This window comes from Acipenser ruthenus, chromosome 2 (genome assembly GCF_902713425.1).
Source record: "Acipenser ruthenus chromosome 2, fAciRut3.2 maternal haplotype, whole genome shotgun sequence".
In the NCBI taxonomy this organism is placed as follows: Eukaryota; Metazoa; Chordata; class Actinopteri; order Acipenseriformes; family Acipenseridae; genus Acipenser; species Acipenser ruthenus.
Genome location: NC_081190.1, coordinates 45,982,518 through 46,010,466, shown reverse-complemented (window position 1 = coordinate 46,010,466; position 27,949 = coordinate 45,982,518). Strand labels below are relative to the sequence as shown.

General features: G+C 41.1%; 1 protein-coding gene across 1 annotated transcript in view; it reads left to right on the top strand.

Annotated features, from left to right (window-relative positions):
• The window catches only part of LOC117408991 (MAM domain-containing protein 2-like), a 105,267-nt gene that overhangs the window by 14,161 nt on the left and 63,157 nt on the right, over positions 1 to 27,949 (top strand). The window contains exons 3-10 of the mRNA XM_034014485.3: positions 8,459 to 8,709; positions 9,098 to 9,182; positions 10,809 to 10,946; positions 11,321 to 11,577; positions 12,127 to 12,220; positions 12,579 to 12,725; positions 18,479 to 18,744; positions 19,243 to 19,339. Of these exons, the coding sequence (XP_033870376.2) occupies positions 8,459 to 8,709; positions 9,098 to 9,182; positions 10,809 to 10,946; positions 11,321 to 11,577; positions 12,127 to 12,220; positions 12,579 to 12,725; positions 18,479 to 18,744; positions 19,243 to 19,339 (1,335 nt within the window). The remainder of the gene's footprint in view (positions 1 to 8,458; positions 8,710 to 9,097; positions 9,183 to 10,808; positions 10,947 to 11,320; positions 11,578 to 12,126; positions 12,221 to 12,578; positions 12,726 to 18,478; positions 18,745 to 19,242; positions 19,340 to 27,949) is intronic.

Genomic DNA, 27,949 nt, shown 5'->3' with positions numbered 1-27,949 from the left:
CAAAGAACACTACACAGTGATCCGAGTCAAACATTCAAAATCCTAAAAGGTATAGACAATGTCGACCCAGGGGACTTTTTTGACCTGAAAAAAGAAACAAGGACCAGGGGTCACAAATGGAGATTAGATAAAGGGGCTTTAGAACACAAAATATAGGAGGCTGTGTGGTCCAGTGGTTAAAGAAAAGGGCTTGTAACCAGGAGGTCCCCGGTTCAAATCCCACCTCAGCCACTGACTCATTGTGTGACCCTGAGCAAGTCACTTAACCTCCTTGTGCTCCGTCTTTCGGGTGAGACGTAGTTGTAAGTGACTCTGCAGCTGATGCATAGTTCACACACCCTGGTCTCTGTAAGTCGCCTTGGATAAAGGCGTCTGCTAAATAAACAAATAATAATAATAATAAAATAGGAGGCACTTTTTTACACAGAGAATTGTGAGGGTCTGGAACCAACTCCCCAATAATGTTGTTGAAGCTGACAACCTGGGATCATTCAAGAAGCTGCTTGATGAGATTCTGGGATCAATAAGCTACTAACAACGAAACGAGCAAGATGGGCTGAATGGCCTCCTCTCGTTTGTAAACTTTCTTATGTTCTTATGTTCTAATTGTTTTAGGGTATAAAACAGCTAAATGCTACACTCTGGTGAGTTTTGAGTATGAATTTTTCAGTAAAAAAAAATAATGAGACTAGTTTAAATTTAATTGCGTTTACCTTAGTATAGATTAAACCTTTTTAATTTATACCAACTGAAAATTATTTCAAGTACAGAAAAGTTTGTATTTTATTTACTGTAAAAACATAACAAATTGAAATGTGTAAGCTTCTAAAACAGAGAAACAAAGCACTTTCAAAAAAGGAAAAAAAAACTTGTACGTAGTCACTGAGTCAGCACCAAATGTAATAGCTATCCACAAAGTGAGTTGTTTGGAACAGAAAGGAATCCAACAGTTCAAACTGCACTTTCAGATCTTGAATGTTTAGCTTCATAGGTGGCTGACTTGGCTTTCCTGAGCAAGGTGTCACTAAAGGTTTGTGAGTGACACACTTGCTGCTTCGCCGACATCATGACTTTGTGTGTTACCAGTGAACAGAATATCTGTGCTCAGGCTGGCTCTGTGTTGGGTTTTGTTTTTGGTCACCAAGCTGAACACTCTTTCACAGTCAGCATTACTGGGGAAGATGACCAAAATGCATAGCGTGGTAACATTATAGTAATGCCCGATTCTTTTGTTCTGGACAGAAATATAAAGTTTCCTTCTACAGGATTCCTGCTGATCCAGACAGGAGGGTAAAATGGATTTCTGCGATTAAAAGAGAATAAAAAAAAACGAAAAAAGACTGGACCCATTCGTTTGTAGTGAGCGCTTCATAAAAGGTTAATATATCAGTAAGCATATACTGGTAGTTCTGATATTATGTTATTATTATAGTCGTAGTATTAATTCCCACTTTAACACGCTTACATGTATGGCCGTTTTTTTTCATAAATATTTATCTATACAGTTAAAACGGGATTACACTTATGCGGGTAGGTGATTCCCAGTCCTTACATAACAAAATATTTTACCGTTAACAAAATCCATAATGCTACATTAATGACCTTACTGAACTTCAATATAAAATCACAAACCAGCCGTTTATGACTTGTTTAAAGCACAATGAAACGGCATTTATCTACAATGTAATTGTACGCTACTTGCAAAGTAAACAGAAGCCTTACGTACCTTAACCCACACTAACAATGTAATGCTGTGCTCATTTTTATAAAATCAAATTTTAATGACATCCCTGTATGGTAACACAGGCGTTTGTGAAAAACGGGACAACGAGCCAAAAACAGAATATTAAACTTAAATATTGTACTATATTATTATAATAAACGTTTGTACTTGATCCCTCGCATTCTCATAAAATCCTCATTCAGCTCTATTTTCTTTTCATGCGATGCAGTTATCTAAACCAAGCACTTTTTTTTTTTTAAATGCAAGTGGATTTTTTTCCCCAGACAAAAAGAATGCGTAACTAATGCATTAATTAAAAAACAAAGGTACCGTAGCCAGTTTGAAATAAATAATTTCCTCACAAGTCACAGTACTTCACACTCCCTCCAGTGTGTCCGAAACTGGCAGTTGAAACACAAGCGAGTCAGCTCAACAAAGCCTGATAGGCTACAGTAGAATGGCAGTGATTATACAAAGAAACTGGGTGGTAGGAATTTCTGTCAGTCAACCCACGATAACTTTTTTTTTTTTTTTTAACGGAGGTTGGATCGTCAACTAAACTCAAAAGCTGATTGGTTATTCTATCATGTAACTAAACTCAAAACCTGATTGGTTAATCTATCTTGCTTGCCTTGCCCTAAAGTCGGCCCTGACGTTAGATGCAACACTTTCTCTAACTACAGGCAACATCATAGACGATGAGCGAAATATGGATTATGTATTATTGCGTATCATCTCTGATAAAAGCGTACCCGCGTATTACCAACTCAAAATGCGTCGCGGATACGCAAAATGCATAGAGGTTAGCAGGTCTGCTATATGTGTTCCATAGTAACCATAACCCTATCTGCACTCTATAAGGAGTGATCAGGAGATGATTTATCAGTATGCACTACTATGAAGAGATATGTGATAAATACACGGAACAAGGAGTGGGGCAGGGTTGAAGATGCAGTACTGAGTGTCCTTTTGGTATGCAATGCCTTTTAAACCTGTTTTACTGTGAATAAAATTACTTTTAAAGCCGGTTTAAGCCGGTTTTGTATGTTGATGATGTCATCCAACGTGGCTGCCATGTTTTATTTATTGTAGCAACTTCCCTTTAACACCCTTTAAAGACAACCACACTACGATCATATGTGCCATTGGGTTTGTTTCAATCAGACTAGCGGTTTGGGAGAAGAAGATCTTTGTAGTCGGTGATTATGACGCCTGTACCGTGCGATTTTGACATCTTCCACCATACCACACAACATATCAGCTTCTTACAAACACCAGCTAATCTTGCATTATCCCTCAACAACTATACACACTTTTAGCACTCTGCAATAAGTGTTTTTTAGCCAAAATGTTTTTTTCAATCCAAAATGGCGGCCAAACCATGTGACTTATGACATATGTTCATTAGAATTTTCCATCTTCCCATAAGCATCAACCAACCTACCTCATCTGGTGAGTTTTCAAGCAAGTTTTGGCGGGAAAAAAAACAAAACTAGAGTTGATATGCAGGACCAGTACCAGTAACAGTACCAGTACCAAATACTTTAGCAAATAGTGCAGAATGCCAGTAACAGTACCAGTACCAACATTTTAAGTAAACAGTGCAAAATGCCAGTACCAGTACCAGTACTAAACACTTTAGGTAATAGTGCAGAATGCCAGTACCAGTACCAAATGCTTTAGCAAATAGTGCATTGTGGCAATGTGCCCCGCCCCTGTGTGCATTTGTGTGTTATGTGTTGTATGTTGCGTGTGTTAATGTTGGTGTATAGTCATTGGTACACGGGATATAAACGGGTCTGTGTTTCACGTGTGATTTAAAAATGTAGATTTGTATTTAGGCACGAGGATGGCACAAATCACTTCACGTGCATTTAAAGTATGTAATATTAATCCCACGATGACACCACGTGTTACATTTGACCTTTAGGAGAGGATACCTGGGTTACTATATGTGTTCCTGTGAAAGAAAGACAATGATTCTTGGTGGTAAATCTTCTTCCCGACCTGTGAGGGCGCTAAGTAACGGGAACAGAGTACTCTGGACTGCTTGGCCTGACACTTCGTTCCGAGGGTTAAAAGGAGGTCGGTCATTTAGAAAAGGGACGGAGCTTCGGTACATTAACTCATTGACCTGGAAGGGAAATTATGTGGCAGCTGCAGATTGGAGGAGCGGCTGCAATCATTTACCAAGGGGTCATAAGTGACGGTATAAATAGGGGACGAAGCGACGTAATCTGGTCCTTCGTGTTGGTTAAAAGAATTGAACCCAGAAGGACCTGTATGAATCAGAAGAAGATCTTTGTAGTTTGTGATTATGACGTCTGTACCATGCGATTTTGACGTCATGCAGCATGGCCGCCATGCCACACAACCTATCAGCTTCTTACGAACACTAGTTAATCTTGGACTATCTCTCAACAACTATACCAACTTTCAACTTTTCAATCCAATATGGCGGCCAAACCAGGTGACCTGCGACATAAGTTCTTTAGTATTTTCCATCTTCCCAAAAGCTTCAACCAACCTACCGAATCTGGTGAGTTTTCGAGCAACTCTGGCAGAAAGAAAAATAAGAATAAGAATAATCCCAGCAATAATAATAGGCGTCCCAGCCCTATGGGCCTGGAAGCATAATAATAATAATAATAATAATAATAATCCTAACAAAAACAATAGGCTTTCCCAGCTTTTGGCTAGGAGGCCTAATAAAAATCTTTACAAGAACAATAGGGATGAACTTCCTATAATAGCCCGCTAGTCCCAAGAAAGAGCGCACCTGGGTTTTGGTCGTAGGGACCGGCCAGTCAGCCAAGGCTTTCACCTTAGCAATCAGCGATCTGATCTGGCCACCCCCTACTCGATACCCCAAATACTCCGACTCACTCTTCCCAATGGCACATTTATTTGGGTTAGCAGTGAGCCCAGCCTCCCGCAAGGATTCCAGCACCGCCGCTACTTTACACAGATGACTCGGCCAGTCCTCACTGTGGATAACCACGTCATCTATGTACTGCTGATGGGGCTGCAAAATGCGATCCATCATCCGCTGGAAAGTGGCTGGTGCTTCGTGCAACCCAAAGGGCATGGTCCTAAATTGGTACAACCCAAAGGAAGTCGAAAATGTAGTCCTCTCTCTGGTTTCTGGGGTCAGGGGTATCAGCCAATACCCCTTCGTTAAATCCAGTGTCGTCAGAAAATGAGTCGTGCCAAGACGCTCCAGCAACTCATCTACCCGGGGCATGGGATAAGCGTCAAACTTCGATTTTTCATTAACTCGCCTGAAATCAATGCAAAATTAAGTTGACCCATCCGGCTTATCTACTAAAACAATCAGACTGTTCCAGTCACTTTGGGACTCCTCTATTACACCCAGTCTGAGCATCTCTTCAATCTCCGCCTTAATTACCTGCCTTTTGTGCTCAGGTATGCGGTACGGCCTCTGACGAACTGGCGCCGCCGGCTCAATCTCAATATGATGGTGGGAAAAAACACGTCAGGAAACTCTGCCACCAGTGTCCGAGCCTGACATTTCTGTATTGGTGTCAGATTATCTGCAATCTGTACCGACCCCTTTTTCGCCAAAACAGAAAGATCAGGTCCCAGGTCTGTGACGTAATCTGCTTGCACCACTAACAAAGCCTCCTGCTGTAACCAGGTTTTCAACAGACTTACATGATAAAAATGTGCTTTTCTCTCCATTGTTCTGGCTGGCAGATCTCATAATCCACCGTCCCAACCCGGCGTGTAACCTCAAACGGTCCTTGCCACTTCGCCAGAAGTTTGGACTCAAAACTGGGTAACAATAGAAGCACCTTATCCCCTGGCTGAAACGTGCGCAAATGGGCCCCCCTGTTATATTGGGTCTCCTGTCTGTGCTGAGCCTGTTGCAAATTGTCATGCGCCCATTTTCCCACAGACTCAAGACGTTTGCGCAGGTCCAACACATACCGGACAGCATTAGTCGAATTGTCCTGCTGCTCCTCCCACATCTCTCTGACCAGATCGAGCACACACAGCAGCTCAAATGGTGAAAACCCCATAGAAGCCTGAGGTACCTCTCTGATAGCAAAGAGAAGGGGAGGAATCAGCTGGTCCCAGTAGTGCACATCACTGTTAATAAATCTGCGCAACATGTTTTTGAGGGTCTTATTAAAACGCTCCACAAGACCATCAGGGGTGGGGGTGAAAAACCAAGGTCTTAATGGTCTTAATCCCCAAAAGTTTACATGTTCCGCGGACTAGCCGGAACATAAAGTTGGTGCCTTGGTCGGTCAGAATTTCCTTGGGGATCCCCACCCGGGAGAAAACCTTCACAAGCTCGTTGCCAACAGATTTAGCAGACGCAGATCGGAGGGGAATAACACGTAGCATAATCCAAAATGACCAATAGGTGTGTGTATCCTACTGCACTCCTTTCTAGCGGTCCCACTATATCTATTTCAATACGCTCAAAGGAGTTTCCACTAGGGTCAATGGCACCAGTGGTGCTCGGGGGACGGCTCTAGGGCTATCTGACATTCCCCACATCGTTCTAAAAAATGCCTGACATCACCATCCAGCCCCAGCCAATAGAACCCTGTCACGAGCCTCGCTTTAGTCTTGTCCCTTCCCAAATGACAGGACAGGGGAATAGTGTGAGCAAGCTACAACAGATCCTCCTTAAAGGGCTGAGGATTGAACAACTGGTGATGCACTTCCCCGGTTTGGGGCAATTTTTCGACCACCCGACCATTAACCACAGATGCTTGGTCAAAGAGCCTGCTCAGCATGTCGTCACGCCCTTGCTCGAGTCGGAAGTCACAGGAACGAGCTAATAAATCAGCTCCCATGGCTTCCAACTCGGGATCAGGTCAATCCTGAGCGGAGGCAGCCGAGCCAGACCCCTGCGCTGACTCTACGGCCTCCCCTCCAGACTCTTCACCAACCGCCCCCACCTGAAACCTCTCGGACTCCCTCCATTGCCAGCCCTCATTCTTAGCGGCCCGGTGTTCCCGTTTAGTTTTGCAGGGTCTAAATCTATGGCAATAGCAGTCCGGGTCATGAAAGGGAAAGATCTCGCCAATTACTTCCTCTTTCTTAGCCAATAAGGAAGACGGGGCCGTCACAGCAGCCAACCAATCCTTAAACTGCTCGCAGTCCCGTCCCAGAACCACAGGCACCAGCAATCGAGGACACAAACCCAATTGCACTCGCGTCACCTGCTGGCCAATTTTCAGATTCACATACATTTTGGGATAAGTGCGCACATCCCTATGAATACATTTTATATGCACCTGTCCCGTTATTTGTTTATGCCCCGGTGAGATTAAGCTCTCTTGTATCAGGGACTGACTACACCCTGAATCTAAGAGAGCCTGGGTTTGTGTATCATCCACTGACACAGGAATCACAAAACCTGTCTGCTGGAGTGTCTGATGTAATGGAACAGTCTTACCTGGTCAGATGAGGTCACATCCCATAGCGGGGCAAACCCAGTCGATGTGGTTCACCTCCCAGCTTTTTCCACACATCAGTGAACTGGTTTCTCGCCAAGAAGCTTCAGCTGGAGGTGAAAACACAGGAGCCATCAAAGGGGCATGACAGTAGGGTGACTGCGCGAGACTCCGGTCCAACACCGCAGCAGCCCGTGGGTGACCCGACTCCGCCCCAGATCTCAGGCCGGGAGCTCCCACCGCCACACTCTGTCCAAAGACCTGGCTGTCCCTCCCCCCAGTCACTTCACCCTCCCTGGGGCCAGTAGAGGGGGTGATGATGGAGTAGCACGGTTCCCAGGCAGCTTAGCGGGTGTTGGTTCTGCTGCCAGTTGGATTGCCACATCCAGGAGCCAAGCACTGCAGGTACCGCTCAATCACGACAAGGTCCAGCAGCCTGGCAGTGGTGGTAGCTCCTGGGTTCAAACATCCCCGGGCATAATCCTGCAAGCGATGCACAATGGCCCTGGGGTGTTCCTCCGCCGAGAAGCTCTCCTCCCTGAATTTGTGGCGGTAGCCCTCTGGAGTCGCACCCACGTGGTTGAGGATGGCAGCTTTCAGCGTGGGGTACTCCAACATTGCCGCCGGATCCAGGGTCCTTGCCTCCGCCTCCCCCCGTCAGCTAGCCCACTGCTAGCCCATTGCTCTCGGGCCCACCCGGCAGAGATCGCCATCACCTCAAATACCTCCAGGTATGCTTCTGGCCAATCCACTGCCGTCATTTTCGTGGGCTGTAGCCATGGGTCTGGCCTCGCAGTTCTTGCACTCCCCTGCACCACGGTAGTAAGGGTTTCCCTCAGGAGATCCATTAAGCTGGTGAACTGCTGGGGATTCATTCTGCTCCCTGGTTACATGATTATTTCTTTTATTTTTTTCTCCTTAAATTATTTTAAGGCAGGCTGTTTTCCCCAGCCAGGCTTGCCTCGCTCTTGTTTGAAAACTGACGTCTTCTGTCAGTGTCACTGTGTGTTCCCAAACACGGCCACCTGAATGCACAACCAAGCACAGTTCTTATGGGCCGAGCAATCTCCCAAGGCCCGCCTCTCAGCCACTCAGAGAATGGGAAAGCACACACACCCTCTTCCCCACCTCTCTGTGTCATCGCCATGACCGACAGGCGGACCCTACGAGACTGCTGCCCTCTACCTGCAGTCCCACGCATGTGTCAGATAGTCAGTCCAGATCCCCCCCTGTTACAGTTGGTTACAAAAAAAAACAATAGTGATAGCTGTTTGATGTCAGTTTTGTCTCTTGTTTGCAGGGCGTTACATTACTGCTGATTCAGCCTTTGGAGGAGCAGGTCAGAAAGCTGTGCTGATTAGTCCTGACCTGGAGCTGCTGGAGTGGAGCTGCATCAGGCTGGTGTATCAGATTACTGGCTCTGGTTCTTTACAAATGTATGTCAGGCCAGAGGGAGAGAGCTTCGACTACCGTTTGTGGTCAGCCCAGGATCCCTCGGACAACTGGCTCATTGCAAGTGTAGACCTGAGAAACACAACTAACAGATACAAGGTACTGATGGGAAGAGAAACAGAAGGTTGCTACAAACACAACTACACAGGGTCTTCCTTGTGAAAAGTCAAAGCATTTGTAAGCTATATTGCAAGCTCCGGCTGACCAGCTATAGTAAAGTATTATTCAGTGTAGCTTTATATATAATGATATATATAGTTTGTATTAAATATTACATATATGTTTTATTATATAATGTAAATAATGTATATTTAATGTAAAAAATATATGGACATAAATAATATACTGTATATTTCCATATGTTACAAATATATGGATCTTCTGTACGGGCCAGCCTTGAAAAAGCAAGGGGACTTTAAGTTTAACTTGTACTGTGCTTGAGTACCTTGATAACTGTTTCAGTGATTTATTGCTTTTACTTTATTAGATTATTTTTGTGGCTTCACCTGGGCAAAAACCAGACCAAAGTGTTGCAATCTTTGAAATACACGTTGTCCCAGGATACTGTGTAGGTAAGCTGGCTTTCATATGGATAAAAAATAGATTTGAAGGTTTCTTCTGTCTGCACTGTATTCATTAACTTTCAGGGATACAGTAATACACTTTAGTAGTCTGTTACAAATATTATAATAACACAGTGCAAAGACGGTTTATTGTGGGTGTTTACGCCTGTCTGCAATTTGCACCATTTCTTGTGAAAGTAAAATAAAACTGTTACAAAACATGCAACAAACTGCTCAGAAGGGTCATAGTTTTGTAACATTAAAAGGTTTATTTTCCTTTCACAAAAAGTACTACAAATTGCATTTTAGTGTAAGGATCTATGATTAAAGTTACCAAAAATATTCACAGTTCTCTTTGAATTTTCCCTCAAAGTGTTATTTTTCATTTTTGAAGAAATATAAGTAAAAACATAAAAGAAAGCCTAGAAAAGGCATTTTTAGAATAGTACAGATTTTGCCCAGTATTCCAAACAATAACATTCTAATCTGATCATGGTTTGGTCCCAACTGGATCTACTTGCAAAATGTATTTCTTTCAGGATAAGAAACAACCACAAACCTCTACATCTAAAGACTCATGGGAGTCTTTGTAACTAAGGCTAACTTCACTATAACGAACCCCCATGGGACCTGGAGAAATGTTCGTTATATCAGGGTGTTCACTATAATAGGGTTTGGCATTTTTCTGTATCAGAATAATGACAAAACGGCAAATTTGAGTTGAACTTCAATATATAGTACTTTTACGAAGATTCCTTTACATTGATCAACATTTAACGGTATTGTTACAAGGTACTCGTGTCACATGTGTGGGTAACCGCATTGCAAGACAGAGAGACATCGGAGTTGGAGTTGAAACACCGGCACAGGCGCGCAGGATTTTATTAAACACAAAACAGAAAGTAAACAAACGGGTCATGTGACGCTACCATCGATGGTAACGCACAGAGGACACATACAGAAGACAGGCAGCAAGTCTCAATCGAGCGCCCGTCAGTAAACAATCATTTGATCAAACATAACAACTCCAAAAAGCACACAAAACAAACCCGTTTCCACATATAAATTACACCAACACTAATTTCTCATGTGCAGGGCAATCGCCCTGCTACAGGTATGTTTAAAAGAAAACAGTAAAGAAATGAAAAATGAAAGAATGTACATTTACATGCTGAATACAGTAATTACATGTCCCTCCAGCGTGGATTGCTCCTCACGCCTGGTGCCTGGTTGCAGTTTGTGTGAAGATGACGGACAGGCAACGATTGCATTCATCATGCATGATTCATACTACAATAGGTCATCTTTGAATTAGCGCTATCTTTGAATTAGTACTGAGATTGTTGTATCCGGGTCGATCCTGTACGTGATCGTTCTAATAGGGCTAATTTGCATTGAAAAAAAACGTTTCTTGATGTTGGGATCGTTAAAAACGGGTGTTCGTTATAAGAAGGATTCGTTATAGTAAAGTTAGCCTGTATTTATAAAATGTTAGTCAGTTGTTATTAATCTGTCCAATCAATGGCTCTCTCACTTATCTACTCGCTATGTGATGTTATTGGTAGTGTGTACATTTTGTTTTCTTCTGACCTCAAAGTAATAACACTTATTATTCATAAACTGTGCCCTTTGCAGAGTGTAACTTTGAAGAGCATCATCTATGTGGATATATGAATTACTGGAATCCCAATGTAAACTGGTACGTAGGTGGAAGTACTATCCGAGGTGGCCAGTCAAATCTCCCTGATGATCACACAATGAACAATGAGCGAGGTATGGACTCTATGCATTTCACAGGCATGGTATTAATACTAAGTAATGAGTGAGAAGTATTTATTTTCTAGCAGTGACTTTATTCTGAATCAATTATGAAACTGCTTATTGCACTTTACACACATTCATATGTACATTGTGCAGGTGAAGGGTCTTCATCCTATCTCAGTTATATATTGTGATAAGTGATTATGATCGGGAGCTCAACTGTTACCATGAAATAAAAGGTTGCCCCACCCTTGGTCACAAATGCTTCAAATTTCTTGTATGGTTAAAGTGGCAACTGCCAAACTGGAGTTTAGAAATTTAAAGTATATTTTGTTTTGTAATGTCTGGCTACATTCCATGAGCTATTGTTGTTTTTCTTTTCCAAGGTCACTACATGTATGTGGATCCTGTCTATGCCAAACACTTTCAGGAGGTAGCTCAGCTCACATCTCCAATGACAACAACTATGATATCAGGATGTCTGTCATTCTACTACCAGCGTGACCAAGCAAAAGGCAACGTTTTCTCAGTGTTTACCAGAGACAGAATGGGCCATTACGAGGAAATCTGGAAACCTGACATATATGCAAAGTTTATCTGGAAGTTAGTAAAAGTGGATATAAAAGCCCCTCATCCTTTGGCGGTAGGTTTAGGAACTTGTGGGAATTGAGGACAACAGTTATCATTTATTTAAAAGAATGAAAACAAATATCAGTTGGTGACAATTTAAGGGACATATTTGTTAACCGTACTGTATGGCAATATTGTTAATACAGTACACTTTTACTAATCCAAATTGACCAATCCAAACCAAGATATCATAATGAAATGCGTGCTGGATTTAAATAACTGCAGCACGGGTTTAATGGGTTATGGTCATGGCTCCCATTTGCCCTATAATTACACTACCAGTACTACAGTGTTATAAATGGGGAACACTGAACATAACTATGGTTAGAGTTGTGTTTACTTACAAAGCGTATTTGTTTGAAAAATGAATGAGTACTGCAGCTGTCTCTTTAGGTCATGTACAGTAATAGTCCCAGAGATAAAGATTGCAAGATTGGAAATAGCATTTGGTTTCCCAAGGCACATTAATCCTAGACAACTGCTGCATAGTTCCATCTACTGTACTTTATCCTAGATGTAAGGACAGGTACCTGCAGTGTCACTTCTTTATTTGCCTTTCAAGGTTGTCTTTGAAGTTGCTTTCAACAGTGCTAAGGGAGGCTATGTTGCGATTGATGACATTTCATTCTCCCCAGAATTCTGCAGTACTGAGACAGGTGGGAGGAATCTTGTGTCATAATAATGAGTGTGTATCAAAAAGTGTGTTTAATTTTGCTTTGTAGTTTAGATTTTGAGTACACAAGTTGTTTTGTTTGGGCGTAAAAAGTGTTCAAATGTTAGAAATGTGTTTGACAACATTAAAAAGCAGATGAAGCCAATGTTATATAAATATCCACCAACATAGAAAACTGTAATATTGAAAGCTTTTTTTTTCAAAAGGATGTCAAGCAAATTAGATTTTTTTGTGTACCAGGCTGTCATACACATTTATTTTGAATTTAAATAAAAAAATATGTATTATATAGATTTGACATATGCTTCAAAGTATACCACCAGTTTTATTGTTTTCCACAGAACCTTTCTTTGATCCGTCTGTGGCAAACTGTGATTTTGAAGAAGATTTTTGTCGATACTATCAGGAGCAAACAGAAGGGTCTGTGTGGAACAGGGTTTCAGTGAAGCCTAATGTTTACAGAGTAGGAGATCATACAACAGGATCAGGTGAGCAAAGAGTATAGGCATCCCAATACCTTAACCCCAAAATAACAAAGCCCTTTGTGCTCTGCATATCCAATAAATGCTTTTTGCTTCACTGATTTGGTCAACAAGTCGCACGTTTAGCAATGTTTTCAATTTCTTTGTCCACTTTCTGGGGCAAGTAACACTTGAGGGAGCTGACATATTGAAAAGCCTTTCAGGCAGCAATGTGACGTCAAGTCGTTGATTTCCCTGATAGGCCAAAAGTTGCGACCATTGGTTTATGGGATACAGCGGTGAAAACCAAGAGCTTTCGGGTGCTTGAATAATAAGCATAAAAATAAGACGAAAAAAGTTATTTTGTGTGTCAAAGCCTATTAATTCAGAAAGTGAAATCAAGCAAAAAAAAAAAAAATGACTACATCATTTGGGAATGAGGCATTGTGGAAGGATGGTGGGCAATTCACTGACACAAGGAGACAGTACTTTATTTGTAACGCCGCTCAGGCGCACTGATTTATTTTGATTAGTAGATGGCCCTGTTGTCCGTGGACTGGATACTGACAACAGTAACCAGAACCACGGTGTTTACCAATACAGGTACATAGGCAGAGCAAGTGCTCGTAAATAATAATGAACACCAAAGGCGAAAGAAAAAGGGAAAATAAAACACAGTAATAAAACTACAAACAAAAGTGCTGCTTACGCAGTGCCCCCACTGCCGCTAAGCCGGTCAGAACGGGCCTCCGTCCTACGGTCAGTTACCATATACAATGGGATGGCCGGAGTTCCCCGTACAACTAAACACGTCCCCTCGGGTACGTGATGATTTCTGTTATTTATTTTCTCTTTAAATTATTTTAAGGCCGGCTGTTTTCTCCAGCCAGGTTTGCCTCGTTTTGTTTTAAAACTGACATCTTCTGTCAGTGTCACTGTGTGTTCCCAAATACGGCCACCCGAGTGCACAACCAAGCGCAGTTCTTAAGGGCCGAGCAATCCCCCCCAAGGCCCGCCTCTCAGCCACTCAGAGAGAGGGAAAGCACACACACCCTCTTCCCCACCTCTCCGTGTCATCGCCATGACTGACAGGCGGATCCCATGAGACTGCTGCCCTCTACCTGCAGTAATACGCATGTGCCACATAGTCAGTTCAGATCTCCCCTGTTACAGGCATAAACTGAAAACCTTTCCATTCGGCTGAAATTATTTTGTGTGTGAGGACCGTTTGAACTTGAATGCTATGAAAGGAACATGCAGGCAGAGCATCTGGGGTATGAGGCTAAAACCTGATGCGATGCCAACAATATTTGGCCACAACAAGAAGAAATGTCACACAGCAAAGGCTGGCATCATCGTTTAGCACAGGGGTGGGCAAACGGGCCACATCAGGGTATGGAAATTGTATGGCGGGCCATATAAATGTATACTTAACAAACGAACCAATCATGTTCAAACAGACACAAAACAATTTTGTGGTAAAATCATCATAAAATTGCATCATTGATTTGTCTTTTGATTTTACGTGCTCAATTATGTTGCCCCTGTCTGAACACAAATTATGTGCATCGCTCACAATTCTCAGTGTACTACACTACATACGTTTGGTAGTTTTCCTGTTTATTGCTATAATGAGCTTTTTTGAACCATCAGTGTTTCTTTATTAAACTGTGGCAATGACCAAACATATTCAAACCATTTTAGCTTAAAAGTAAACCACAAAGCAATGTTGTTGTTAATTGATTTAACTCTGAAGAACAGGTATTAAAATAAAGGTAGATGTTGGGGGAAACATACAACTTTATTATTATTATAGATATATCATCATAAAAATGCATTACAAGAAAAAAGGAAACAAAACATACCCCCTTTTTTTCACTCTCTTTGCTGTTAATGTGAACAATGCAGTTGGTCGCCCTTCTTTACGATAGCATCAAAGTCCGGTGCTGTCCTTGTTGTTGAAATCCGCAAAACAGAGCTGAGATGCTGGTCAGTTAACTGGGATCTGTAGCAAGATTTGTTGAAATTCAGTAGTGAAAATGTTTGTTCGCACACATAGGTGGAGGCGAACAACACGATAATTTTCTGGGCTACGTTGCGGATATTTAGGAACTTTGTTTCATTCAAAGAGGCATGAAACTTGTCCAGTGTTTGTGAATGGTACTTTTCCTTCACAGTGGAGTCGCACTGGAGTTCGATGAGCTCCAGTTGTAATTCTTCTGGTTCTTTCTCGTAGTCAAATGAAAGTGGACATGACACCAGCTCCAGTGTCTTCTCGATCTTCTCAAAGTCAGAGAATCGACGAGAAAATTCTCCATGCAGGTCACTCAGAATGTTGCTGTACCTGTCTGTCTGCTCCGACGACACTTCCAAACGTTTAAGTGTTGGAAAGTGAGCGAACAGTTTGCTCTTCATTTGTTTTGAAAACAAAATGAGCTTGACTTTGAAAGCTTTCACATTGGAATACAATTCATGAACAAACACATCCTTGCCCTGCAGCTTCACATTAAGTTCATTTAAATGTGCCATGATATCCACACCAAAAGCGAGGTCGCACACCCAGTTTGAATTCCTTAATTCAGGAAAATCGTTTTCTTTCTCCTGCATTTCCAAGTAAATGCTAATTTCATCTCTAAGCTCCCACACTCGCTGCAACACCTTTCCTAAACTGAGCCAGTGGACATTCGTATGATAAAGTAAGTCCTGGTGTTCAGCATCAGTGTCCTCAAGAAGGGAAATGAATTGCCGATGATTAAGCCCCCTTGCTCTAATGTAGTTCTCTATTTTCACTGCTGTGCGAACAACATGATCTATGTCCAGAACATTTTTGCAGAGTGCCTCCTGATGTATGATACAGTGCAGAAAAATTCTTTCTCAGAGTCTGCATCTTTTACTTTGTCCTCAATTCTTTTTAAAAGTCCTACGTTTTTCCAAGTTAAATTTAGCGATCCATCTGTGGTCACGTTTGCGAGTTTACTCCAGGGGAGCTTCAGACGTTCATTGATTCCATAGATACAAATTCCTCTGTGATTTCAAATTTGTTGTTAATTCCTCTCACAAAAATCAAGAGCTGCGCTGTGTCCTTTATGTCAGTACTATCATTGAGAGCTAACGAAAACAGCGTGAAGCAATGTGCTTTCCTGTTCAACTCAGAGGCCAAGTCTTCATCAATTACTTCAATACGGCGAGCAACAGTTCTTCGTGACAAACTAATGTTCTCAAACTTATTTTTGTATTCAGGACACACCATGCCAGCAACATCGACCATGCTTTGTTTCAAAAACACCCCTTCAGCAAACGGCTTGTTTTATTTAGCTATCTTGAATGGCAAAACATAACTTGCCTTCGTAGTGGCTTCCTGAACTGCAGCTTGTCGCACAAAAATGTTTTGCTGAGATTTTAAATTAGAAGTGAGTTTCTGAGCTTTTCTTGACTTTTCTTCTGTTGTTAAGTTGCTGCCATAATTAGGATGTTTCGCTGTAAAATGGTGATTCAAATTGTACTCCTTGAATACAGCGATGCTCTCTTGACAAATCAGGCAGCCTTCGAGTCGACGTCTGTGAAAAAATATTTCTCAGTCCACTCTTTTTTGAAAACTCGACACTCACTGTCCACTTTTCTTTTCTTTGAAGTGCTCATTTTTCTTCACAAAGCATAAAAACAAACACCTAGCTGCTGCAATTCAAACGACTGTTTCGCAAGCTTGCACGCACTCTAGCAAAGATGAATAAACGTCATACACATACTGCGACCCACGTGAGACGTTGCAAAGCGCTTTGTTTTGGCAATGCAATCTCTGTCTGTGTCGGTCGTGAATTAGCCTAGTAAATTAGTTATTTCTAACCCAAGTCAATCAATAACATGGATTGATTTAATGGATTTTTATATTTGTACTATTTATAGTAATCTAGTACTTTTATTGTTAAAACACAAGGAAGCTCGCGGGTCGGATGAAAAGCTCTCACGGGCCGGATTTCGCCCGCAGGCTGTAGTTTGCCCACCTCTGGTTTAGCACGACAAAATCATCAAAAATTAGGTCATTGTATATAACTCATTAACAATAAAGGAATAAACAAAGGGATAAACTACATTATTAGCAGACACCCTTATCCAGGACGACAATTGTTACAAGATATCACATTATTTTTACATACTATCACATTATTTTTATATATTATCCATTAATACAGTTGGGTTTTTACTGGAGCAATCTAGGTAAAGTACCTTGCTCAAGGGTACAGCAGCAGTGTCCCCACCTGGGATTGAACCCACGACCCTCTTGTCAAGAGTCCAGAGCCCTACTACTCCACACTGCTACATCAAAGTGGGCAAGATAAATGATGAGACCGAAGGGCAATACTGGTCACCAGAAGCCAGAGATACTAGTATTACAAGATGTACTTTATTTATTGTCAGTTGTAGCTGTTTACAAAATCTTGAAAAAGTAGAACACTTGTGAATTATAGAAAAAAGAGAAGGACAAGGCACGCTGCGAGGTGGTGGCTGGGGTGGAGGAGGCCGAAACAAAAGAAGCGACATGAGAGAATAACACACAGAGCCTTTATGTGCTTGCTGATGATGTGTTGGTTAGAGGTGGATTCTCCTGCAGAAAAGCAACCAAGTTTACTCTGGCTGGAGTGATATTATTGCGCGTTAGTATCTGTTGTACTGAAACAAGTGGTTTTTGTCATTTTTTTACCGATTACAATTACTATATTTTTAGGTTGAAACTACCTGTTTCTCTCTCCCTAGCCTACATAAAGGCTCTAAACTCTGGGAGTTCTTATAGAATATATAGGGCTGTAAATGGCTACTAATGATAATAATAATAATAATAATAATAATAATAATAATAAATCTGTCACGACCAGTTACAATACAGAGTGCTTTGTTCTGTGTAGGCTATGTACCTTGAAGTACACATCTAGTGTGATTTTACTTTAAATGTGCATGGTATTTGGAGCCTTCTTGGTTCAGTTTTCTCAGATTAGGCTGGTTATCCTCGTCTGAATATTCACTATCGCTGCCTGACAAAGTCAGACCTCAACGGTTCATATAAGTACCCTTCTATTTGAATTTTTTCATCCATAATAATAGACTAGCAGTGTTCTGAAATAGAGAAATCAACGACCCAAAGTCATATCCTGTGCGCCACATGAGAGATCCAATGCATAGAAGCTTAATGTTGTTTTACTGCCTATATACCGTGAACTGGTCGAGCAGGGACTTTAAATTGTGTCAAAAGTTATACAGCCACATGTTTTCTACTGAAATGATTCTATATGCTCTACCACTACAGGTACCCTTTAACATTTACCGTTACTTTAATTTACATGCAATTTCAGTTTTATTCATTGATCCATAAAAAATGCTTTGGACAATTTGTCCTTCTTCAGCAAGTGCAATTTTTAACATGACTCATGAAAAATTATTGACTCTAATTAAATACTTTGTGAACCACCTTCTTGTAATGAGTAATTTTTCACAGGTTCAACTGTATGTTAACAAACTTAGCCTTTCAATAAATGGCACAGTATGAAACTTCTCTTAGTTGAAAATCTTGATCAGTAGCAAAAGTTGAGTAGTATGTATAGACCATTTCATTAAAAAAAAAAAATCTGAATATTACTAATAAAGTTCAAACCAAATGAATTAAAAAATGCATATTTGCATATGTAGATCCATAAGCAAAATAAACCCGTTAAAGTTATTTTTTTCTGTACAGATTAACTGTACAAACATGCTGTATGAATAATTTGAATTGTTCTGATGTTTTGCAGGTTCATTCTTGTTGGCTAACACCAGGCTTATATCCAGGCCAGGCTACGTTGGGCGCCTGTATGGTCCTTACCTGCCAGGGACACTGAAGTACTGTCTGAGATTTTACTATGCCCTACATGGGTTCATTAAAACAGACAACACGCTGGCTGTTTATATCTATGATGAGAACAATGTGGCCCAAGAGAAGGTCTGGACAGTCTCTGAAAGTCCAACGGGCTCCTGGATTCAGGTTGAAATCAGTTACCAAAAACCCATGCCCACAAAGGTAACACCCTACAGTAACAGTGTAACACTGTTTTGTGCTGAAGTCTATTGGACTGAGGTTTCGAAATGAGGAAAGTTTGAGGACACATTCATTGTGTATAGAGGGGAGCTGAACCATTTCTGAACCATTTCTACAATAAAATCTCCAAAACATTTATTATTTTATACATTGTAACCAAGTTTAGTTATGATTCAGATGTATCTATAATGCTCACATTGCATGTAGAGGTGCAATAGATTGACCAAAGCTGAATTCCACAAGTGCCCTTTGAAAGTGTGCAGATATTATTCAGAGATAAATAATGAAAAACGTTTCAAAACAAGGCAAACATTATGGATAACTAACATTTTAACTTCTTACTTTCTTTACAATATTTTGCATTAAATATGACAAAAGAAAAAAAAAACAGGCTTAACACATACATTGCCAGGAAAGGTACCTTCTGTCTCAATAATTATGCTTACTGTACAATAACTTTAAGTTTTGGCTCTTTTTTAGGTTGTTTTTGTCAGCATTTGTACACATTTCTGGGACTGTGGATTGGTAGCACTGGATGATATCACAGTGAGTCTTGGGGACTGCCGGATATATGCTGGTATGAAAGAATCCTTGTTTGAACTTACATTTTTAATTCAGCTTCTAATTCAGGATGCCAATAAAATGAATAATACAAATGCAAGACGAAGCTAGGCTCAATAAGATATGCAAGCTCATAAATGCAACTTTAAAGCAAGTACTGTAATATGAAAGTATGATACAATGATAAGGAAGGAATTTAATGCACAAAATGTGATACAATATGGGCATTGGGTGGATAGTAGTTCAGAGGTTAAAGGGCTACTAGAATGTACATCATTTTTGACCTAGAGATGGACCTTGAAGCTATGTATATAAAGCTATGGTTAAAGGAAAGGGCTTGTAACCAGGGAGGTCCCTGATTCAAATCCTGGCAAGCCATGTAACCTCCTTGTTCTCCGTCTTTCGGGTGAGACGTTGTTGTAAGTGACTCTGCAGCTGATGCACAGTTCGCACACTGTAGTCTCTGTAAATCGCGTTTTTAACAAATAGCATTGCACCTACAACATTTTCCCCTTGACAAGTATTTTAACTTAAGACGCAACTGATGAGTTGGTACCTTGGTCGGTCAGCATTTCTTTGGGGATACCTACCCAGGAGAAACCTTCACTAGCTTGCTGGTGACAGATCTAGCAGACACAGAGCGGAGTTGGGTGGCCTCTGGATAATGCGTAGCGTAATCCAGAATGACCAATAGGTGCATGTATCCCGTCGCACCCCTCTCTAGCGGTCCTACTATATCCACCCCAATATGCTCAAACAGAGCTTCCACTAGTGGCAACAGCACCAGTGGGATTCATGGGGCGGCTCTAGGGCTGGCTTTTTGGCATTCCCTGCAGTGTAAGCAAAAAACACCGCACATCACCATCCAGCCCCAGCTAAAAGAACCGTGTCACAAGCCTCACTTTGGTTTTGTCCCGTCCCAAATGACCAGACGGGAATAGCGTGAGCCAACTGCAATAAATCCTCCCTAAAAGATTTAGGAATGAGCAACTGGTGACGCACTTCCCCAGTCTGGGGTAATTTATCAACCCGAAACAAGAGATCCTGATCAATTTCAATGCGAGGGTACGTGGTGGTACGTCTGGGCGCAACCACTCGACCATTAACCACAGCTGCTTGGTCAAAGAGCCGTCCCAGAGCATCTGAACACTCAAGCCATCCATGGGGCTCGACGGTAGGGTGGCCGCACAAGATCCTGGTCCAACACCGCAGCAGCCCGAGGGTAGCCCGGCTCCTGGGCCAGGAGCTCCCGCTGCCACGCCTGTCCAAATACCTGGTTCCCTTCCTCCAGTCCCTTCGCCCTCCCTTGGGAAACTCGCTGGGGTGATGCTAGAGTACCGGGTGTTCCTGGCAGCCTGGTGGCCATTGGTTCTGCGGCTCTGTATCTTACCACCAACTCGACCGCCTGGTCCAGCGTTTCGGGTTCCTGGGTACGCGATCCGTAAATAGTTTTGTTGCGGCCGTCTTCCTTAGCCGTGCTTGCTTGCCCCTTTATCTCGCTCCAGACACTGGCGTTCCTTTGTTTTTACTCCAGGTTTCCGAACAGGGCCCCCACTGAATTGTATCCTACATGGGCAAGACCGAAGTAATAGCAGAAAGTCATTTTTATTGTTCGACTCTCCCCCCCACCCCCCGACCCGCCTCCAGACCACAGAGAGAGAGCCACACGACACACCCTCAGCCAACCTCTCTGTGTCATCGAAGGGAATATATAGGTGTATATGGAACTGTTTTTTAGTGCATAATTTTCTATGATTGTATGGCGCGGTTAAATGCATATTGGCTAAATGCATAATTCGCTTAATTGCATAAAGCTGCGCAGTCCCAAAGTCCATTGTACATTGCATTTTAATTCAGATAATTGCATAATGCAAACAATGTTTGAGTATTTAAAAAAAAAAAGAAAGAAGCAAAAAAAAAAGAATGTTTGAGTGTTTCAGAAATAGCAGTGACGTGGAGCGCATAGCAGTGGCATGAAAGCAGGAAAAGTCAACAAGAAAGACACAGTAAATCTGTAAAACTCTCGAGCCTCAACACATTATGAGCCTTCATGGAGGCAAATGGTTGTCAGTCTTATGACCTTTTTTTACAGTTGTTTATCAGCTCAATCAGCCAAATACTGTGCATACTTCCTTCAAATTTTTTTTTTGCTCTGTTGTTCTCACACGATCTATAGTAAGGTACTGTGCACACCTGTTACTGTACTGTATTACAATAACTTAGTTTATACCAGCTGTTATATACTGTACATTATTTTACATTATATTACTTTTTATGTTGTGCATTGCCAGAGAAAAGAGTTGTTTGTTTTGAGTGCATAACATATTTCAAGTTGTTTTATTTTTCAGAACTTGTACATTATTTTGGGTTAATTGTAATAAGTTACTTGTAATAAAATTTATAAAAATAACGTACAATAACTTAGTTTATGCTGGCTGTTATATACAGTACATTATTTTACTTTTCATATTGTGCGTTGCCAGAGAGTAGTGTTGTTTGCATTGAGCGTATAATGTATTTCAAGTTGGTTTAATTTTCTGAACAATATTTTAAGTTACTTGTAATAAAATATAAAGGAAATATAAAGTTATGGATCTGATCAAAATGAGTCATATATACATGTACAGTAGCCAACACTGAAATGTAAGTTGCGGTGTAGCGAGCAATTTATATTTCAACAGTTATAATCTACAAATACAAAACAACCTACAGAAACAAACACAAACTATGCACAATAATTGCAAAATGTTTCAAAAACTCCACAAACTCCACATAACAGGCAATAACAGAGCCTACTGCCCTGCTGCCTTCAAGCCAAAACTAAAAAGTTACTACTGTAGGCCCAGGGTTACATACAAAATGGATAAGTGCAACAAAACAAGCAATAACCGGCATGACGACTTTGTTGCTTCTGCTAATGGAATCTGCCTCGGATTAACCCCCCCATCAACCATCATCAGCTATGCAGTCAACGATAATATCTGTGGATATACATGCAATAACAGCATAAAATAACATTCTCCACATACTGGCGCATTATAAAACTACAAACTACAAAATGGTTTTATACTATTATTATTATTATTATTATTATTATTATTATTATTATTATTATTATTATTATTTATTTCTTAGCAGACGCCCTTATCCAGGACGACTTACAATCGTAAGCAAATACATTTCAAGTATCACAGTACAAGTAATAATACAATTAAGAGCAAGATAAATACAATGACTTTGGTTCAAGCAAGTACAAGTGTGACAAAATACAATTCAATAATACAGCAGATAACAGTGTCAGTGATAGTTACATCAGGATATGATTAAATGCAAAATACTACAGATTAAACACTTGGCAGATTACAGTACTCTGAAGTACAGGATTAAATGCAGTAAAATAGGGGGCAGATTAGAGCAAATAAAGCGCATTTAAGGAAGGGTGATAAGTGTCCCAGGGGAAAAACAGAGAAGTTCTACAGGTGCTGTCAGAAGAGGTGAGTCTTAAGGTGGCACCGGAATGTGGTCAGGGACTGGGCAGTCCTGACATCTGTGGGAAGGTCATTCCACCACTGCGGAGCAAGGGTGGAGAAGGAGCGGGCTCTGGAGCCAGGGGAGCGTAGCGGAGGTAGAGCTAGTCTTCTAGTGCAGGCGGAGCGGAGAGGTCGAGTGGGGGTGTAGGGAGAGATGAGGGTCTGGAGGTAGCTGGGTGCAGTCTGGTCAAGGCATCTGTAGGCTAGTACAAGAGTCTTGAACTGGATGCGAGCGGTGATCGGGAGCCAGTGGAGTGAGCGGAGTAGTGGAGTTGCAGACGCCCTTATCCAGGGCGACTTACAATTGTATCAAGATATTACCTTATTTTCACATACAATTACCCACTTATACAGTTGGGTTTTTACTGGAGCAATCTAGGTAAAATACCTTGCTCAAGGGTACAGCAGCAGTGTCCCCCACCTGGGATTGAACCCACGACCCTCTGGTCAAGAGTCCAGAGCCCTAACCACTACTCCACACTGCTGCCCATGTTATACAGTTTGTATACAAAAGCTTTTTATATAAAAAAGTTGTATTTCTCTGATGAGTGTATTTGTTTCAGAATGTTAATGTTCTTGCTCATTTGTTGAAGAACTCGAGACAGGGCAAAGTGAAGTTTGTCTTGACAGTGACAATGGCTTTCACAGTTTCAACCTTGTATTTGGATTTTTCTGCTGTCCACAGGTCATTCATGACAGAAAACACCCTCTCAACTGAAGCATTGCTGCCAGGCAGGCACAAGATCAGTTCTACACCAGTTGCTTTATATTTCCGTGTGGAATTGAGGATTCCCTGAAATGCTTCAGTACTTCATCCCATCTTCCACATATTATGATCGTTGTAGTTGTGTCAATCCATTCGCACAGTTTCCCTGTCACAAACTCATTTAACAGAGTTACTTCATCAAATAGTACATCCTCGTTAATTGTCACATTCGGACATTTCTTCGGCAGTAACTCGACTGCTGTTTCAATCTCGGATCTTAATGGAACTTTCTTTAAAAGCAGACATCTCTCAGATCATCTGTATGCTTTCCCCATGCGTGTATGTATTGTATGACTGTATCGAAGAAAAATCTTGACACATTAAGATAGCACTGACGTGTCACAAACCCTACTTCTTCTAGGTTTCTGAGTAGTCTTCTCACTAAAACAGGAACAAAGACTTTTACATACCATGTAACCAGCTTCTTTTCGAGATTGTTTAAGATATCGACTGACTCTACTGCACAGCGATCATCTCCCTCAAGTGATTTTATTGTGTCATGAAAAAGTGTCATGTTTGCATGGATGAAAGCAAGCCAGAGTTTGGTGCATGGATCTTCAAATATTTTGCAAAGACCTACTGGGCACCTTTCTTCTGACAAGAAAAATGACTCATAAAGTTGAAGGATCCTCTCTAAAGCAAGTAACATCGACAACCATCTAACATTACTGTATATTTTGGTATTTGTCCCACGTACTCACAAAAACTTTTTAGTCTTTCCACACAAACAGTGAATATATGAAAATATCCAAAAATCTTAATCAGAATGTTCTCAACGTCCACCGGGATTACATCCTTTGCATTTTGGGCACAGTTTTGCACGTGTGAGCAATGTGAGCAGGACACCCAAGGCCTATCACTTCCCTTTTCAAGCTCGTCTTTACTTTGGTGTGCAAGTTTTCCCTTCCATGTCTGCGTCAGCCTGCAAAGTTTATGATTGTGTTATCTGCTGAGAGTGCCGCAACCTTATTTTTGATTCCATACTTATTCATAACATTTATGATCTCAGCTGCAATAAGCTCTGACGTCTCTCCTTTAAGTTTGACGAAATCCACAAGTTTAGTTTGCACACACGAACTGCCGTCATAAGCCTTGAAATAACGAACCAAGACAGGAAGCAATTTTACATGTCCGTGATTCGATGCATCAACAGACAGGGACACATATTCAACATCTTTCAGGTCATCAATTAGTTCATCGTTTGCCCATGGAGCAAATATATTTGTAATATTGCTTCACACTTTGTCCGAACACACGAGAATTTTGGGTTGCTGAATTTCTTATTTAAATTGGAAGTACAGTCCTTTGAGCTGAAACTGTGATTATGTCTAACGGTATGGTATGCATATATTCCTTTTTGCAAAGCAAGGTCATACTCACTCTGTGTTGGCTCAACATTACGAAAAAAATCGGTAACTGAACTTAAACTAGACGGTGCTGTAAAAGCAGCTTTTTGTTTAGCGGTACCTTTGTGTTCTTTTATAGATGTCCTGCCTCCACTTGAAATGGAAAACACTGCCTGGCATACTGAACATAATACAGCCGTTTCTTTCCTGGTTGGTCGTAAATATGGGAAATCCTTTTGAAGCTGGTTGTTGAAGCAGCATTTACTCTTTTTTGACGCAATTTTCACACCGCTTCTCGAGTCTTGCGTGTATGCTACGTCATATGCCATTCAGTCAGAGTTGTAGCTATGGCAACTAAAATAGTGCTGCAGCCTAGTACCATCTGTTATTTGGGCTAGCTAATCGTATTAATAATAGAAACATTGTGGATATTTCTCTCTAATGCAGTTAGGCATTAGAAACATATTAAGCTGCAAGAAATTAAAAGTAAGTTTATTTGGGGATGAGTTTCGTGAACCGGGGACCGTTCCGGGGGCAATGTTTGGCCGGGGATACAATACCTAATCCAGGGACTGTTCCCGGAAAACGGGGACGTATGGTCACCCTAGTTTGCTGGTCTGCACTCTGTTCTGACAGCGAAAGCAGGAAAGATGTCCGAATAGTTCTCAATAAAAACCCTGCAGGCCTCATCCATGGACTTAAAACCATGATTTTTGACCATGTGTTTTGGCTGAGCGTCAACAGGTAAGATGCTCTGATACAGACTACTGAGTTCCTCTAATACCAGGGACGTGCGCAGTGCTACATGGGATACTGAGACCTCTGCTTTTTTTTTTAAAACCCCCCCCCCCAAAAAAAGAGGATGCAGGGAGCAGTGGAACCATTTTTACACGTTGCATTGCATAAAACTACTTCAACAACAACAACATTTCATTTATATAGCGCCCTTCATAACAAGTATCACAGGGCACTTCACAGAGGAAAAAAAAAACACACGTCTTAAGACGAGTTTTAAAAATTACTAAAGTGTCTGAATGTCTTACAATATTTGGGAGGGAATTCCAAAGTTTGGGAGCATAGACACTGCAAGTCCTATCCCCTTGAGTGTGCAGCATAGATTTCAGAACAACCAACAAACCAGCCTCTGAAGAACGTACATTTCGGGAGGGGGCGTATGCAGGTGCCACGCCATGTAAGGCTTTATAAGTTAAAAGAGCAATTTTAAAATCTATTCTAAACTTTATAGGCAGCCAATGGAGTTTAGAGAGAACAGGTGTCATGTGGTCATGGGATTCTGATCTAGTTAGAACACGAGCAGCAGCATTTTGAACATATTGGAGCCTTCTTAGAGTACTATTTGGAAGGCCACACAACAATGTGTTACAGTAATCTAATCTAGGCATCAACTAGTGGCAAAAAAGGACGCAGACGAGCGATATTACGAAGGTGGAAAAAAGCAGTCTTAGTAACACTGCGCACATGAGCTTCAAAGGTTAGAGAAGGGTCCAAAACAACACCCACATTTCTAATAGTAAAACTAGCTTTAATAGTAATTCCATCAAAAAACAGTGTGGGGACTTTACTCAATTGTTTCCCAGATTATAACAAAAAAGCTCCTGTTTTATCAGAATTTAATGCATCCAACATTTTATATCAGCAATACAATGTGAAAAGACAGAAACTGCTGTATCAGAGTTTGTTAAATAAATATAAATTTGTGTGTCATCTGCATAAAAATGATATTTGACACAATGGTGTTGAATGACCTGGCCTAAAGGAAGCATATTAGCATGTTAAAAAGTAAGGGACCCAAGACAGAACCCTGTGGAACACCTGAAACAATGACCTCAGGATCAGAAACAAAAGTACCAAGTGAAAGAGTGACATCTGTTTAAAAGATATGATCTACACCAGTCCAAGGCGATTCCAGAAATACCAACAGTTTCCTCTAACCTTTTAAGTAAAATAATGTGGTCAGCTGGATCAAAAGCTGCACTGAGATCCAACAAAACAAGAATGGATAAGCAACCAGAGTCAGTAGCCATTAACAGGTCATTTACCACTCCAATAAGCGCAGTTTCTGTACTATGATGTTGGCGGAAGTCGGACTGAAATGGCTCCAAGACATTATTTAAAACCAAATGTTCCTGCAGATGAGAAACCACCACACACTCTAAGATCTTGGACAGAAAAGGCAGATTGGAAATAGGCCTATAGTTATTCAACAAGTACTGCTTGTTTTAAGAGTGCAGGAACCACTCCATTTCGGAGAGAATAATTTATAATTTTTGTTATAATAGGTTCAGTTGCATCAATACTTGTCATATATCCAAAACGCATTTAGTGACTTCCATAATAAAACCTCCCTGAAACTCACCATTTGAGCTCCCATAAAGGCAGGGGCAGTTATTTGTGAAGGAGCAGCAGTTGGAGAGCTAGAAATTGTATATCTTATATTGGTAACCTTACTCTGAAAAAACTGCAAAAACATTTTGCAGTGTTCAGAAGATGGTTCAAAATAAGGAAGCAAATTAGACTGGAGTAAAGCAACTTGTTTACTACACAAAAAAAGGTAACGAGAATTAGAGTGATTATTTTCAATCAGTGTGGAATAGTACTTAGATTTTTCAAGTGAAAGGGCATCTCTGTATGCTAACGTGATGTCCCTTCCAGATCTGAAAATGAACTACAAGTCCAGTTTCTCTCCATTTATGTTCTAAACGTCTGCCTGCTGCCTTCATGGAATGCAACTCAGCGGTAAACCAAGGAGAAGAACGCACAAACGATACCAAGCGTGTTTTAACAGGAGCTAAAACATTTAGAATGTCGGACAATATTGAATTATAGTTATTCAGCAAATCATCCAGAGTTAAACAACTAGTGTCTTTTAACAATTATTATTATTATTATTTATTTCTTAGCAGACGCCCTTATCCAGGGTGACTTACAATCGTAATCAAATACATTTCAAGTGTTACAATACA